The 15,690-nt window shown below is 39.3% G+C and overlaps 1 protein-coding gene across 4 annotated transcripts in view; it reads right to left on the reverse strand.

The window, feature by feature from the left end:
- Positions 1–3,397: 3,397 nt before the first annotated feature.
- The window catches only part of MRAP2 (melanocortin 2 receptor accessory protein 2), a 78,994-nt gene continuing 66,701 nt past the window's right edge, over positions 3,398–15,690 (reverse strand). For all 4 annotated transcript variants that reach the window (XM_012468818.3, XM_012468819.3, XM_012468820.3 and 1 more), the window contains one exon: positions 3,398–5,182. In XM_012468818.3, coding sequence (XP_012324241.1) covers positions 4,792–5,182 — 391 coding nt within the window. In that variant the 3' untranslated portion in view covers positions 3,398–4,791. The remainder of the gene's footprint in view (positions 5,183–15,690) is intronic.

Consider the following 15,690-nt stretch of genomic DNA (forward strand, 5'->3'; position numbering starts at 1 on the left):
CCATTGTTCAAACCTGCACCATTGTTTCAGCCCTGGTGCCTTGGTGAGTTAGGTTCCTACATTGGATAAGTCCCCATTCCCTTTTTCTTTCTCTCTCTCTTTCTTCCCCTCTTCTCTTTCTCTTTGCTCCTATGTTTGATGATCCATTTTGATTTCTGTACTGGAAGATTACAAGAACCCAGAACACTGATAACAACTTGAACTGAAATGGACAGAGTGAGGGCAAAATAAATGAAGACTGTCAGACTCCCAAAATTCTACATGCAGAAAAAAAGGCTGATAAAACTACTCAGCAACAAACACATTTTACGTTTCAAGAAGAAGAAAAGATGATTCCAAGGTGGAACTTCAGGCCAGGAGGATGTAGCCAGAAGTCACAAAAGACTATTTCCAGGCCTTGCAATTTAACAGTTTTCCCAGTTTGAAGGATTTGAAATTTTGTGGGACTGATGACTCATTTTTTCCATTCATTTTCTCCTTTTTGGAATGGGAATACAGTTGATCCTTGAACAACATAGGGTTGAACTGCATGTGTCCACTTATATGCAGATGTTTTTCAACCAAATGAGGATTGAAAATACCGTATTCTTGGGATGAGAAACCCACATATATGGAGGGCCAACTTTTCATATATACAGGTTCTACAGGACCTACTGTGGGATTTAAGTATGCTAGGATTTTGGTGTACGCAGGGGGTCTGGAACCAACCTCCTTCATATACTGAAGGACAATGATATTTATAACTAGTATCTTATGCTGGTCATACCATTGTATTTTGGGATAAAATAACTTATTTTCTAGTTTTACAGGTCCACAGATGGGGAGTTTTTCCTCAGGATGAATTATACCCAAGATCTCACTAATACTGAACCTGATGGTTAAGATAATATGATTTGGGACTTTTAAGCTGTTAAGATTTAAGTAATATATTTGACTTTGAATTGATTCTATAGTGAATTGAGACTGTGGAGTATATTGGGATGGGATGTATGCATTTTGCATATAGAATGGACATAAACCTTTAGGGCCAAAGGGAAGACTAGCAGGCTAATGGCTCCCCAAACATGTCCGCATCCTAATCCCTGAAACCTGTCAATATGTTGCCGTATGTGGCAAAAAGGACCTTACGGATGTGATTAAGTGAAGGATCTCAAGATGGGGAGACCATCTTAGGTAACCCAATGTATTCACGAACGTCCTTATAAGAGAGAAGCAGGATGGTTAAACACAGAGATGTAAAGTGGAAGAAGAGGAGCCAAAGAGCAGGAGCGACCTCTGGAAGATAGAAAAGGCAAGAAAACTGATTGTTCCTGAGAGCCTCCAGATGAAATGCAGCTGTGCTAACACCTTGATTTTAGCCCACTGAAACTGATTTTAGACTTCTGTACTCTAGAACTGTTGCCGGGTTTGGGGGTGCAGGGGAGCGCTTAGCTCTCCTGAGAGGACATTTTTCTAGGCTTTTGGTTTTTTACTTACCCAAGAAAGGGAGAGGGGACCATGCTGGGTGCGGTACGCTTGTAAATACCAGACCCCAAAAAGTTTTTGCAGAGATTTATTTAGGCAGAGAAAGAGAAAAACGAGAGAAAAAGGCTTCCACGAAGTGTGTGGAAGGGGACCCAAATATGGAATCCAAAGGGGTGTAGAAGAAGGGGACTTTTAACCTGGGACGAATTCCCTCCCTCTCCAAGTTCCCTGGCAAATGACACAAATTCCTTTAAACTTTCGCTGGAGGGACTGACTTTTGATTCTTTCCCACACCCACAAAAATTAAAACAGAAACTGTTATGGAGACTAATGGGAGTGGGGCATGGTGCTGGGAAGTTCTTGCCCTTAAAACTACGCCCCCTTGTGGACCCGGAAAGAGAACACATTCCCTCAGAACTGTAAGAGAATAAATTTGTGTTGCTGTTTAAGTCACTAAATTTGTGGTAATTTGTTACAACAGCAGCAGGAAACAAACTCAGGAACCAACATGAACATGAAGCATATGTGGACTGCTGTGCTGTAATAAAGTTTTTGTCTTTGACCCAAGAGCCTTGTGTCTTCTGGCAGTACCCATGAGACTATGGCAAGCTGACTTGCAGGAGGGGCAAAACCTTGGACCATTCACAGTTCTTAACATTTAGTTGATAAAAATGATGATACATAGGCTGGGTGCAGTGGCTCATGCCTGTAATCCCAGCACTTGGGAGGCCAAGGTGGGCAGATCATGAGGTCAGGAGTTCGAGACCAGCCTGGCCAACATGGTGAAACCCTGTCTCTAATAATAATAATAAAAAAGATGATACAGTCATGGGTATTTTTCCCAACTTTTAATATCTTCCAATTTTCTGATCAATAAATCTACTTCTAAGTAAGATACCACTTAAGTAGCTATGAATTTTAATAATAGCCCATGATTTACATTTCAGTACATAAATTATGAATAATCATACTCATATTAGAAGTTAACAAACTGGGTGGGCGCAGTGGCTCATGACTCTAATCCCAGCACTTTGGGAGGACAAGGCAGGTGGACCACTTGTCAGGAGTTCGAGACCAGCCTGGCCAACATATAGTGAAACCCCGTCTCTATTAAAAAATACAAAAATTTGCTGGGTGCGTTGGTGCGTGCCTGTAGTCCCAGCTACTTGGGAAGCTGAAACAGGAGAATTGCTTGAACCCCAGAGGTGGAGATTGCAGTGAGCCATCCAGCTTGGGCGATAGAGCAAGACTCCATTTCTCAAAAAAAAAAAATTAACAAACTCAGCTTCTTTACTACTCTTGCTCTCTTGCATAAAAAAAATCATGAAAATAGCATCTATTTGTAAAAATATGTTAAGATAGCTTTAATTTCAAAGAACACATGCTTTGTTTTACCGTTTTTGTGTTAGATCCTTACAGAATGACATTATCTTTAAACGACATCATAGAGAAGGGATTTCTTTTTTTTTTTTGAGATGGGGTCTTGCTGTCACCAGGCTGGAGTGCAGTGGAATGATCTTGGCTTACTGCTACCTCTGACTCCCTGGTTCAAGCTATTCTCCTGCCTCAGCCTCCCACGTAGCTGAGATGACAGGAATGCACCACCATGCCCAGCTAATTTTTGTATTTTTAGTAAAGACGGGGTTTTGCCATGTTGGCCAGGATGGTCTTGATCTCCTGACCTTGTGATCCACCTGCCTCAACCTCCCAAAGTTTACAGGTGTGAGCCACCACGCCCAGCTGAAAAAGGATTTCTTTTAGTGGAATAATCCCTAAATTAAGTCTCATGCATGACTCAGATCACTAGAACCCCAGAGATGGTAGAGTCAGCACTGCCTACTCCAAAACGTTAGGAGACATTATAAACATCGTACAACTTTTTGGGAAATAAAAAATTGGATGTGTGAAAATAAAGAACCAGAGAAAATTCCTGTGCAGTCAAATGCATTTATTTTGTAGCTTAAGCAAGACAGGTAGTATACAAATTCATAATGAAAATGCCACCCAGAGATTAACAGCTTGCCATGCATGCAACTGTGTGCATAAAACCAAGTTGTTTTAATACCAGTGTTCAGCTTTGATTCCTCCATGAAATTAACTCTGTGTTGCTCACATGTTTACATAATTCAGGGCACCCTGAATATCTGTTAGTGGGGAATTTACAACCCACTGACCATCTCAGCTCAAAGCCAGACGACTATCACCTATACATCTGCCAAGGTAATAGCATGGCAAATAGTATTTTTTCTTGTTCTGTAACCAGTGGCATGGATACACCAACACAGAGATACCCAGAAGGCACCTCTGCTCACTCAGCTGACAACCTTCCTAACATTTCTTGGAAACAAGAGTACCATGCATGTACTATGAATTGGTACTCATTCTGAGGCAGGGGAGGGCTGTCCCCAGGTTATAGCATGGGTGGTTGGATGTTTTCAGAATAGCTGTTTCAGCACAACCCACCAGAAACATTGGCCACAGTGAGAGTTTAAGATGAGCCTCCTGACATCCTCATAGACACTCAGACCCCCTGACTAAAGCTTGGCTCAATTAAGGGGTGGGTGAAAGGTATGGAGATTTGGGAGAGCCTACAAGAGGTAGGAGGCAGTACCCTAGTTTATACTGTTTTATGTATAGCTCAGCCTCATCTGAAGGTAAAGTCATAAATTCACAACATACTAGAGGTGGGATGGATCACTCCAGACATTCAACCTACAATTAAAAATGTGGCAGCCCAGAAAGGTAAAGCAAATTGCTAAAGGTAGAGCATGGTAGTGGCAGGGCCAGATTAGAACTCAATAGGCTAATCCTCACCCAAGAATGCTGACAGTAAGTATTTGGCCAAATTTTTCAGCAAGGAAGATGAGCTAGTATAAATCAGAGGTGTCCAATCTTTTGGCTTCCCTGGGCCACATTGGAAGAATTGTCTTGGGCCACACATAAAGTACACTAACAATAGCTGGTGAGCTTCAAAAAAATAGCAAAAAAAAAATCTTGTTTTCAGAAAATTTACAAATTTGTGTTGGGCTGCATTCAAGGCCATCCTGGGCCACATGCTGTGGGTTGAACAAGCTTGGGGTAAATACTTTAATACCCACCAAAGCTCCAAATGTATTAAAAAGCAAAAACAAAGCAAAACAAACAAACAAACAAAAAAACACTCAGCCTAATCAGCTCAGCTCTCTTCTAAAGGGGTCTGTTCCCTGTCTTTCTGTAGCTATCTCTGTGTCACTCTCTCCCCCAAATACAATTTTGGTGGATGTAGATTTCCTGCTATACAAAGACAGAATCCACATCTCCAGGAAGACCCTTTACAGAGCATGTTTCTCAATTCAGGTCTTTGTGTGAGGTCTGGGAAAGTGGCTTAGTTTCCAGAACAATAGGTGGTTCAGAAATCAGAAGATCATCCTCCCCAAAGGAGTTCTGGTCTGTGTTCACGAAGTTGGGGATGTCAAACTTCATGAGCCTGTTCAGCTCCTCCTCTGGCTGCCCAGTGCTTCTGATGGCTTCCTGGAGTTGGACATCACTGTCAAGGGCTGTGGTCTGGTGACAAGCTTTCACCTTGTCCAAGCGTTCCACCTCATTGATGTAGCAGTGAAAGAGAGACCTGGACTCCTCATTGCCTTGGCGAGAAAATACCTTATCCGTCTCCAGAGGTCTTCCAAAGTCTGACACAAAGCTGTTCATTCTGAATCTCTTCTCTGAGGATTCTGCATTACTATTTAAAAAAAAAAAAGAAGGAAAAGACTGCTTACACTCCAGCCCATTCACCTGCAGAATCATGGTTTTCTGCATAGGGCTGGCCAGCACATTTCCACTAAGCACCTACTGAGTGTAAGCCCCTTGCATTGCATACAGACAAACATGAAAAATAAGAGACATCCCTTCTGAATATGTACAAATAAACCCAAGGCAAAAGCCTCAAGACGAGGGTCCCCAGATCATCCTGAAAACAGATAATTTGCTGAGGAATTCCCCAATGTTCTGCAGACACAATAGCATTTTTCAGTGGGATTCGTGGATCATTTTACGTTGTAATTACTTGAAATGACTCTTAAAATGTAGATTCCTGGGTTACAGATCCTCAGAATCTGTGAATGTAGGCTCAGTCATATATGCATTTTCATATATTCTCTAAGGATCATTACTCATACTCACTAGCCTGAAAATAATACTTCTCACAGAGGCATATTAAATATTTGTCAAAACTCTGTAATATTAATTTCTCTCACTTGATTCTCAAAAGTAACCACTACAGTCACTTAGGGAAAGAATTATGATGTGGATTTTATAAACATATGAACTATGGTAAGGACCAAATTGCCCACTTAGTCACACAATCAGTTTGTGACATGAGTGGGAATAAAACCCAAATTCCTGGCCAGGCACAGTGGCTCACGCCAGTAATTCCAGCACTTTGGGAGGCCAAGGCAGATGAATCACCTGAGGTTGGGAGTTCAAGACCAGCTGGATGAACATGAAGAAAGCCCATCTCCACTAAAAATACAAAAATTAGCCGGGCGTGGTGGCGCATGCCTATAATCCCAGCTACTTGGGAGGCTGAGGCAGGAGAATCGCTTAAACCTGGGAGGAAGAGGTTGCAGTGAGCCATGATCATGCCATTGCACTCTAGCCTGGGCAACAAGAGTGAAACTCCATCTCAAAAAAAAAAAAAAAAAAAAAAAAAAAAAACACCCAGATTCCTAATTCCTTGTTTCCTTTAGTGTAGAAAAAATCAGCAGTTCAAGGGTAATACATGAGTCAGTGAATTAATAAAATAACTCTCTATTAGTCTCACAAGTGCATGAAAGAAAGAGTCCAAGTAAGCTGATAAATCTGATACTCCATCTACTTTCATCACCATCTTCCAGACTTATATAAGAATTGCCCATGCACAGGTAGTGACTCCGTAAGTGCAAGAATCATAAGTGAATGCATTTTCAAGTCCAGAACAGAACCCGACAAAAATCAAGCTCTGGAGTCTGTGCTCAACAGATGTGTAATACTCTCAGTGTTTCCGGTTCTTAAATCTCTTCCTCAGGATAAAGCACTTACAACCAAATTCTATACGAATTTGGGCAGAGGAGCACGAATTCTATTTACAGGTGGGGAAAACCTGATTATATGTCACTCAACTCCAAATCATCAAAATCACCTGGCTTTCAAGGTCAGCAACCTTCTAGCTAGCTGAAGGACTTTCAATATCAGATCTATCTCCTAGCATGGTTACCTGGGTGACATGGGGCAAGGAATCCTCATAAACCTGCATTTTTCCTTTTTAATAATAAGCCTGGGTAACAATTTTCATTGCCCACTAAACAAACATGTTGTGAAGGTCAAGGGTTTATGCCAAGAGTCCAATATTCTACTATGTCAGGTATTCAGAATTCAGAGAAAATCATTTTAGAGAGACTCTGAAGATTTATGCTTTAGTGCAAATTTACATAGTCTTTGTCTTTCTGTAAATGACTTTTCCCTCAATTGTCATTTCATTCAAGTTTAAAAGATATTTGATAACAGAGATAAATATACCAACAACCTGTGACCTAATAAACTAAAATGTCACCTAAGAAAAAGAGTAGCTTTTAAAGCTGTGAGATGAAAATATCTTGAACCCCCAAAATCACTAAGCTAAAGGGAAAAGTCAAGCTGGGAATGGCTTAGGGTAAGCATGCCTCCTATTTTATTCAATGTCATCCCTCTGCTCACTGAGATAAATGCATATCTGATTGCCTTCTTTGGAAAGGCCAATCAGAAACTCAAAAGAATGCAACCATTTGTCTCTTATCTACTTATGACCTGGAAGCCCCTTCCCTGCTTCAAGTAGTCCTGCTTTTCCAGACTGAACAAATGTTCATCTTACATATGCTGAGTGATGTCTCATGTCTCCCTAAAATGTGTAAAACCAAACTGTGCTCTGACCACCTTGGGCACATGTTGTCAAGACCTCCTGAGGCTGTGTGATGGGCGTGCATCCTCAACCTTGGCAAACTTTCTAAATTAACTGAGACCTATCTCAGATTTGGGGGGGTTCACAAAGCATTCAGAGAAAGCACAATTAAGATTGCTGGGGCCCACACCATTCCTCAATTCCAAGGCTAAGAAGCTCTGAGAAATAGCTTTTCTGCCTACCTATGGCACCAGCTGAGTGTGACCGCAGACCCAGAAGCCCAACTGTGTGTAGCCGCTCTTCCATAACACAGCTATGTTTCCTGGAATTAAAGTTCATTAACTACCCTTGCTGGAGAACTAAGGCACAAGACAGTCAGAGATTTTTGGCCCTCCCCAGGCCAGAGCCAAGGTAACAGACATTTAAAGCTCTTCTGAGGTACCTTTCCTGCCCCCTGAGGCTACCCTGTGGTCCCACAGCCACCCCCTTCCCTCTAGCTTCCTTCCAATGATCCCTTGGTGTGGCAACAGTACAATGTGACTGATTCTCCCTTCTTGAGAAGAGTAAAAAGTTAATCTTTGTACTCTGAGAGTCCAGTAAATATTAAATACTCAATACACTGGACTTTTGTCTCTTCAAAAGGACCTGTATATTGTGAAAGTTGTCAGAAAAAACATGGAGTCGCTTAATGTTAAAAAAACAAATCCTGATGAATAGAGCTGGGGAAGGCCATGAAGTGGGAATTCTCATACACAAATGTCTGATAACAAGAAACATCATGAAAGATTGCAAAAACCATAACCTTGTACAAAAAAAATACTTCTGTAAGGAATCTGCCCAGCAACTGCCTGTACAACCTGGAACTGGCACCACCTGTATTGTTCCTTGTAGCTAAGGATAACTCTCTCTGAACAACTATGTAATCCTCCTCACTTTTCCTTTAAAAACCTTTGTCTTCTTTTACTTCCCAGAATATGCACATAGGTTATATGGTATGAGTATTCTCATTGCAATGACCTATTACCATGTAAACATCATTTTCTTTTAGAGAATCTGTGGGGTTAACTCAGGATGGTGGGAAAGATTGTAAAATTATAGAATATAGTCACAAACCTTCTTGGAAGGCCAAGAAGTTTGCATAGTTTCAGTACAAGTTTTGGCTGAAGGCAGCCTTATCCCATTGACCTTTAGTTGATAAGAAAAGCAAATAGCTAGGGAATGTGGGGGAGTTTATCTGAATAACTTGTTTACTCACATGGGCCTAAAACTAACCTTTGATCTTTCTTGATGGCTGTCTTGGGGAGAGGTCGACCAGGGATATTACCCATCAGTGGTGTTTTCTTTAGGCCTTGGAATCTGGCCTTTAATCATTATCCATAAGTGTGTTGACTCAGAACCTCTGTTATTAAATCTATACTGAATAAATGCCGTGAGTGCCAGCTTGTTGGGGTCCTGGCTGTGATCTCCCTCAAGAGTGTCTGTGAGTAGCCATGGACACCCCAGCCCACTCTTCCCCTCTATGTTGTGTTTCAGCGAATTTATTCATCCATTGTGCAGCTGGGGTCTGCGGGGCAGATCCGGGCAAGAACCTCTCAGTGTTTGTTATTTAGATTGAGACAAATGGTCTCCAGAGGTGGAAACTGAAGCAAGATCACTTTTGGAAGGAATCAGTGATTCTTGGATCCTGTGGGCTGTGGTCACACTGAGCCCTTTGAGCTCTCAGTTTCCATGGCTCACCTGTTCTGCCTTGGTGAGACTTCACTCAGGCTAAGCCTCTTCTTCTTGATAGAGGCTTTTTTACTTTATCTGAGATTTGGTTTGGTTATAAGCTTACCTAAAATGAAGAATGCTGCATCTCTGCTGGAACTATAAAAGTCTTTTTGTTGGCAACCATTCCTGAGAAGTGTCCTTGTGGGGAGTACTCCAGTTTCTACAGGATGTACAATCTGTCTTTGAGGCATGGCTTTTCTGGTGAGTTCACTTTTGGTTCTTTCTGCATGCCTAGTTTAATATTTTGTTTAATCTTCATGCCTGGGTTAAAATTTCTGTGAACACTCCAATCTGGATTTGCATGTGTGTAAATGATTTGGCTCTTCCTCCTTGTTTCTGAAAATCTTTAAGAGCAAAAATAAACATCCTAAATAGTGGATGAATGATGGCTAATTAAAAGCCACTATGTCAGCTCCCACTGTATAAGACACTAATCTACACTCCTGACATTTTACTGACAAGATTTAAAGGATTTTCTTTGCACACTAGTACAAACTTCTGACATTCTCCTGACATGTTTATGGGATTTTCTTTGCTCTTAAGAAATTAATAAGAAATTAAATGAGATTCTCAAACATCACAGCATGCCAGGTCTTCTGGGACTCCAGCTGGCTATATGGCTTTTCCTGGTGCACACAAACTCAATGGGCATCATGGAGATCATTCAAACTCCCCACCCTGTTTTTCTTAGAGCTGAAATAGAAACTGCAAGTACAGAGTTGATACGTAGAGCCTTCTAGGCTCTCTCTCTCTCTCTCTTTTTTCTGCCTATGTTGAATCTTCTGACTTTTCTGCTGGTGTTAAGACAAATTCACTGCTTATGGCATTCCAGTCAAAATGAAAAAAACTTAATAGCTTTACAGATTACAACAGGTTCCTGGAAACCAACAATTTAGATACCTTTGGAAATGTAAATCTAGGTTTGTTGACTAAAAAGTGCTTTGGGTAATGGAACACTTAATTAAAGCATTGGTATTCTAAAAGCAAATAACCACATAAATGTTTATAAAACAGCCTCTCAGATCAAACAAGTCAAAATCTTGCACTCAGAGAAATATTATATCTTTGTCTGGCATAAACATTGCTTTATCTACCATGGAAGGATTAGAAAAAACTGGAGAAAAACCGTGCTAAACTGCTTCCTCATCCACATTGACTAGTCAAGCAAACCAGACCAGCAAACAAAAGATAGGTTTGTTACTAAAAATCCAAGGCCACTTGAAGATTTTGTTTCTTATACAATGTAGCCTGTCCTGGTTAAAATACAAATATTAAAAATATACCCTAAACTCACATGAAACTGAAATAAAGGATAAGAGAGGTTTATTATTTTTATTTTTATCAAACTGCTATGAAAATTTTCTTATACAAAATTTTAGTTCACAGCCTTAATAAGATTATTTGCTGAGCTAAACAAAGATTAGCCAAGTGAACAAGTCCCATTTTGTCAGAAATATAATTTGAGTCCAACTGTCCTTTTATAAACTGAGTTTGTATTACTATGTTATACTGTCTCATGACTAAATATCCAAATGAAAGCTAGAGAACCTGCTTCTATGTATTTGTGTTGTCTGTATGTTTTAATGTTGTGTATATGTTTTTCTACCAAAATATATTAAAGAGACCTGATTAATAAATTTAAAAGGGAAAAAAAGCACTTAAATTGAGTACTTTAACAAAAATATGGTAACTAACTCAAGTGTTTTTAGTTCACGTTACTTAAGTAAATCTTTGATAAATAAGCTGGTTTTAAGTTTGTTGATAAAATTAAAATAGAGAGGTCTTCAAACCTGTCAGCATACAATTTTGCCCGGGTTTTCGTTCAGACAAGGTTGTACTAGATGTTTTAAGGTGATAAAATTATAAATTCAGCCTAAAACAGAATAAATTTGTTTCTGTAATTCTTTCATATGTAAGACTAATTTCATATTATTGGTCTAATAAAAGCAGCTGCATCTTCTGAGTTATTGGCAAAATATTCATATATTTAACTTTAAGGTTCTTACTTAGGTGAACAACTGATATTCACAAGCTATAAAAATGATTAAGAGGGAAATAACTTAATGACTAGCTTTGTCGAATATCTCAGTTTCTGTGAGTAATCCAAGTATAACTGTTAAAAGTAAACAGGCCAGGCATGGTGGCTCACGTCTGTGATCTCAGCATTTTGGAAGGCAAAGTCAGGAGAACTGTTTGAGCCCAGAAGTTTGAGATCAGCCTGGGCAACATGGCAAACCCCATCTCTACTGGTAAGCAGGAGAGAGACATGAAGAAAGTTGTAAGTATGAACATACATTTTTGGTAAGGAAGGTCAAAAAGGAAAGGGAATAATTTTGTATAAGAAAGGATCTGTGTAGTAAACTTTTGTTCTAACATAAAATGGTTATTTAAGAAAGAGGAAGAATGGGACAAAACTAAAGGCTTAAGCATGTTATTGAAAATTTGAGCAGGTCATGAAAGGTTCATGAAGGCTATAATTAGAAGGGAATTATCTATAAGGCTTACTAAAAACTGAGCTTTGATATTAAAAATACAATGATATGAGAGAGAAAAAGTTATGTTTCTAGAGAAAAACCACAACACTCTTGTTCTTAGGTTTTTAGCCCCCCTGTGCCTTATTTTCAAGTTCTTGTTATCTTCCTTAGGATAGACCACATCATGAATTATTCTAGATTCTTTCAATCCAACTTTCTACCATGAAATTACTAAAAATGCAAACTGTTCTGTTTCTGAAGCCCTATAACCTTAAACTTGGTGAATTTTAAAGGACAAGTCTAAAGTGTAATGTATGGGTCACACAGAGAGTTCACCAAAGCACCTGTATTAATCTGTTTTCACACTGCTATGAAGAACTATTTGAGTCTAGGTAATTTATAAAGAAAGGTTTAATTCACAAAGTTCTGCATGGCTAGGGATGTCTCAGGAAACTTAAAATCATGGTGGAAGGCAGAGAGAAATGCAAACTGCAAACAAGGATGAGAAGTTGACAGCTTCACACAGTAGACAGCTTTTCCCAAGACATCAGAGAAAGACTCCATATCACAAGAGACTTTTACCACTCTTAATGCCTACCTTTTTCACTTGACAGGATAATGGTGCAGTTGAAATTTCACAATCAATACATTTTGCTGATAATCTGACAAAACCTGACCTAAGAGATACATCCTGTAGTGCACCTAATGGGAGACTTTGGCAACCTCCCTAATACGACTGTTGTTCTCTGTCTAGCCATGGGATACCAGATAATAAAATTGATTTATATTATCTATTATTTAAATAAATAAATATCTGTGCTATTGCTAATACTACATACTGTACCTAGATATATTTCTCTGGGAAAATGGAGACCCATACATACAAAATAAGAAAACAGGTCACATAGTTAAAACACATCTCACCTAATTCCCTGTGGCCATTTGATTTATTCAACTGATTGCCTTTAAGCCCAGGTTCATGCTTCAAAACTATCAGGCAAACTGAGATTATCATATTACTATTAATTTTACTGTCTACTTTTCTTTGTAGACTTTGTACCTGTTACTTGTTAAACTTCTGCAGAAGTACAACTCCCAAGAGAATAATGCTGGACCAGCAGTTTGAGGTGATAGCAAACACTTATAAAACAGACAAAATTATAAACTTAAATATGGGCTTCGGGTAGACTTAGCCTTAGAGTCATTCCCTCCAAACCTCCTTTGTTGCTCAAATGTGGCTAAAAGGCTTTTGACACTGATTCCTAGTCACCAATCTAGCACAGGACTAGATTAGACCAAACCAGGACAGGTAAATCCCAGCACAAAGGGACAATCAAAATCTAACTATGGGATGATTCATCAGTGATGCCTTTAGAGAAAGATACTCATCAAAAGAGAGAATGTGAAAGTTGTAAGAATCAAAATGAAGTCACTTATGTTAAAAACCCTGGCAATAGAGCTGGGGAAGGTCATGAAAGGAGGGTTCTCAAGCATGAATGCCTGTTAATAAGAATCATCACAAAAGACTGAAAAAACCATAACCTTGCACAAAGGCCATCTCAGTCTTACAACCAAAAAATACTTCTGCAAGGACATCTGCCCAGCAACTATCCGTCCAACCTTGAACTGACGACACCTTTGTTATTAATCCTTGTAGCCAAGGATCGTTATCTTGAAATAATTGTGTAATACTCCTCACTTTTCCTTTAAATATCTTCATCTTTTTTTTTTGAGACGGAGTTTCGCTCGTTACCCAGGCTGGAGTGCAATGGCGCGATCTCGGCTCACCGCAACCTCCGCCTCCTGGGTTCAGGCAATTCTCCTGCCTCAGCCTCCTGAGTAGCTGGGATTACAGGCACGCGCCACCATGCCCAGCTAATTTTTTGTATTTTTAGTAGAGACGGGGTTTCACCATGTTGACCAGGATGGTCTCGATCTCTTGACCTCGTGATCCACCCGCCTCGGCCTCCCAAAGTGCTGGGATTACAGGCGTGAGCCACCGTGCCCGGCCCTAATATCTTTATCTTTATCTTTATCTAGAATACACACATAGTTTACCTTGATCTGAGTATTCCCATTGCAGTGCCCTATTACCAAAAAAATATCATTTTCTTTTAGAGAGCCTCTGTTATTTTGGTTGATAATGTGAAAAACTGTCATCATGGACAGCACTTACTTCAATTCAGTTACTATTCTTATCATCACTGGGTAAAGTTTACATACCATATATGTAAATGTGAAATGCATAGACCTTAAGTATAAAATATGATGCATTTTTATTAATTAACACACTCATGTAACTACCACCCAATTGACATAAAGGACATTTATTTCCTTCATTCCAGAAAGTTTTCTTTCATTCAATTTCTACTCCCTTTAGACAACACTGCTCGGATTCTATTTCCACAGACTAGGTTAGACTGTTCTTGAAATTCATGTAAATAGAATCATACAATATGTCGCCTTTTGTACCTGGGTTCTTTTGCTCAGTGCTTTTGAGATTTATCTATATTGTTGCATATGACAATAGTTTGTCCTTTTTCTCACCAATGTTCGTTGTATGAATATACTACAATCTGTTTATTCATTCTCCTGCTGAAAGACGTTTGGGTTGTTTCCAGCTTGGGACTATGTGAGTAAAGCTACTTTGAACATTGTTGAAAAGTCTCTTTGTGCATATGTTTTTACTTCTCTTGAATAAATACGTAAGAATAATTCTATTCTTACGTATTTATTCAAGAGAAGTAAATGTATGCTTAACTTTGTGAGAAACTGCGAAGAGTTTTCCAAAGTAGTTTTACCATTTTACATTCCACCACAATGTATGAGAATTAGTTTTTCCACCTCTGTTGTAGTCCATTTCATGTTGCTATAAAAGCATACCTGAGACTGAGTAATTTACAAAGAAAAGAAGTTTATTTAGCTCATGGTTCTTCAGGCTGAGAAGTTCAAGGGTATGGCCCTGGCTTCTGGTGAGGGCTTTCATGCTGCATCACAACACTGCAAAGAAGGTCAAAGGAGAAGCAGACCCACAAAAAGGAAGGAAAATCTGAGGAGTGTCCTGGCATTATAGCAACCTACTCTTGAGGGAACTAATCCATTCCCAAGAGAACTAATCCAATCTTGAGAAAGCAAGAACTCACTACTGTGAGAATAGCACCAAGCCATTCACAAGAGATCCGTCCCTATAACCCAAACACCTCCCATTAGGCCCACCTTTCAAAACTGCCACGTTGGGGACCCAATTTCAACATGAGCTTTGGTGAGGACAAACAAACTATAACCAAGCCAAAGCAACCTGCTTCCCAACATCTGGTGTTGTCAATCATATTAATGTTAGACATTCCAATGGGAGTAAAATGACATTTCACTGTGACTTTAATGGCATTTCTCTGATGTGTAATAACATTTGAGCATCTCTTACTGTGCTTATTGGCTATCAGTGTATCTTCTTTTGTGAAGCATCTGTAGGAGTCTATTTAAAAACTGAGTTGTTCGGGTTTTGTTACTGACTTGTGGAAGTTTTGTAATATATTCTGAATACGAGTCCTTTGTCAGTTATGTGTATTGCATACATTTTCTCTTGATCTGTAACTTGGCATTTTCATTTTCTCAAAGATGTCTTTTGATGAGCATAAGTTTTAATCAGTTAAGTTTATCAATTTTTTTTCCTTTGTTTTAGTGCTTTTTACATCTTCTCTAAGACACAATTGCCTATCCTAACATCATGAAGATATTTTCCTGTGCTTTCTTCTAGAACCATGTTGGCCAATATGATGCATTACCAATATGTGGCTATTTACATTTCAATCAAGCGAAATTCACAATTTGATTTCTCAGTCATATTACCCATATTGCAAATGCTCAGTAACCACATGTGGACAGTGGCTACCTATCTGGACAGCACAGACACGTTTCCATCATCACAGAAAGTTCTATTTGTCAGTGCAGTTCCAGGAGCTTTTACTTTGAAGACACGTTCCATGTTGAGATAAAGTAATCTTTCATTTCTTCTGTATATCCAGTTAGACTAGCACTGTCATGTAAAAAGATTTTTCTTTCAATTGACCTTATTCAAAAATCATGGTATTA

This window comes from Aotus nancymaae, unplaced genomic scaffold (genome assembly GCF_030222135.1).
Source record: "Aotus nancymaae isolate 86718 unplaced genomic scaffold, 86718_ANA_hifiasm-v0.15.2.pri h1tg000040l, whole genome shotgun sequence".
Taxonomy (NCBI): Eukaryota; Metazoa; Chordata; class Mammalia; order Primates; family Aotidae; genus Aotus; species Aotus nancymaae.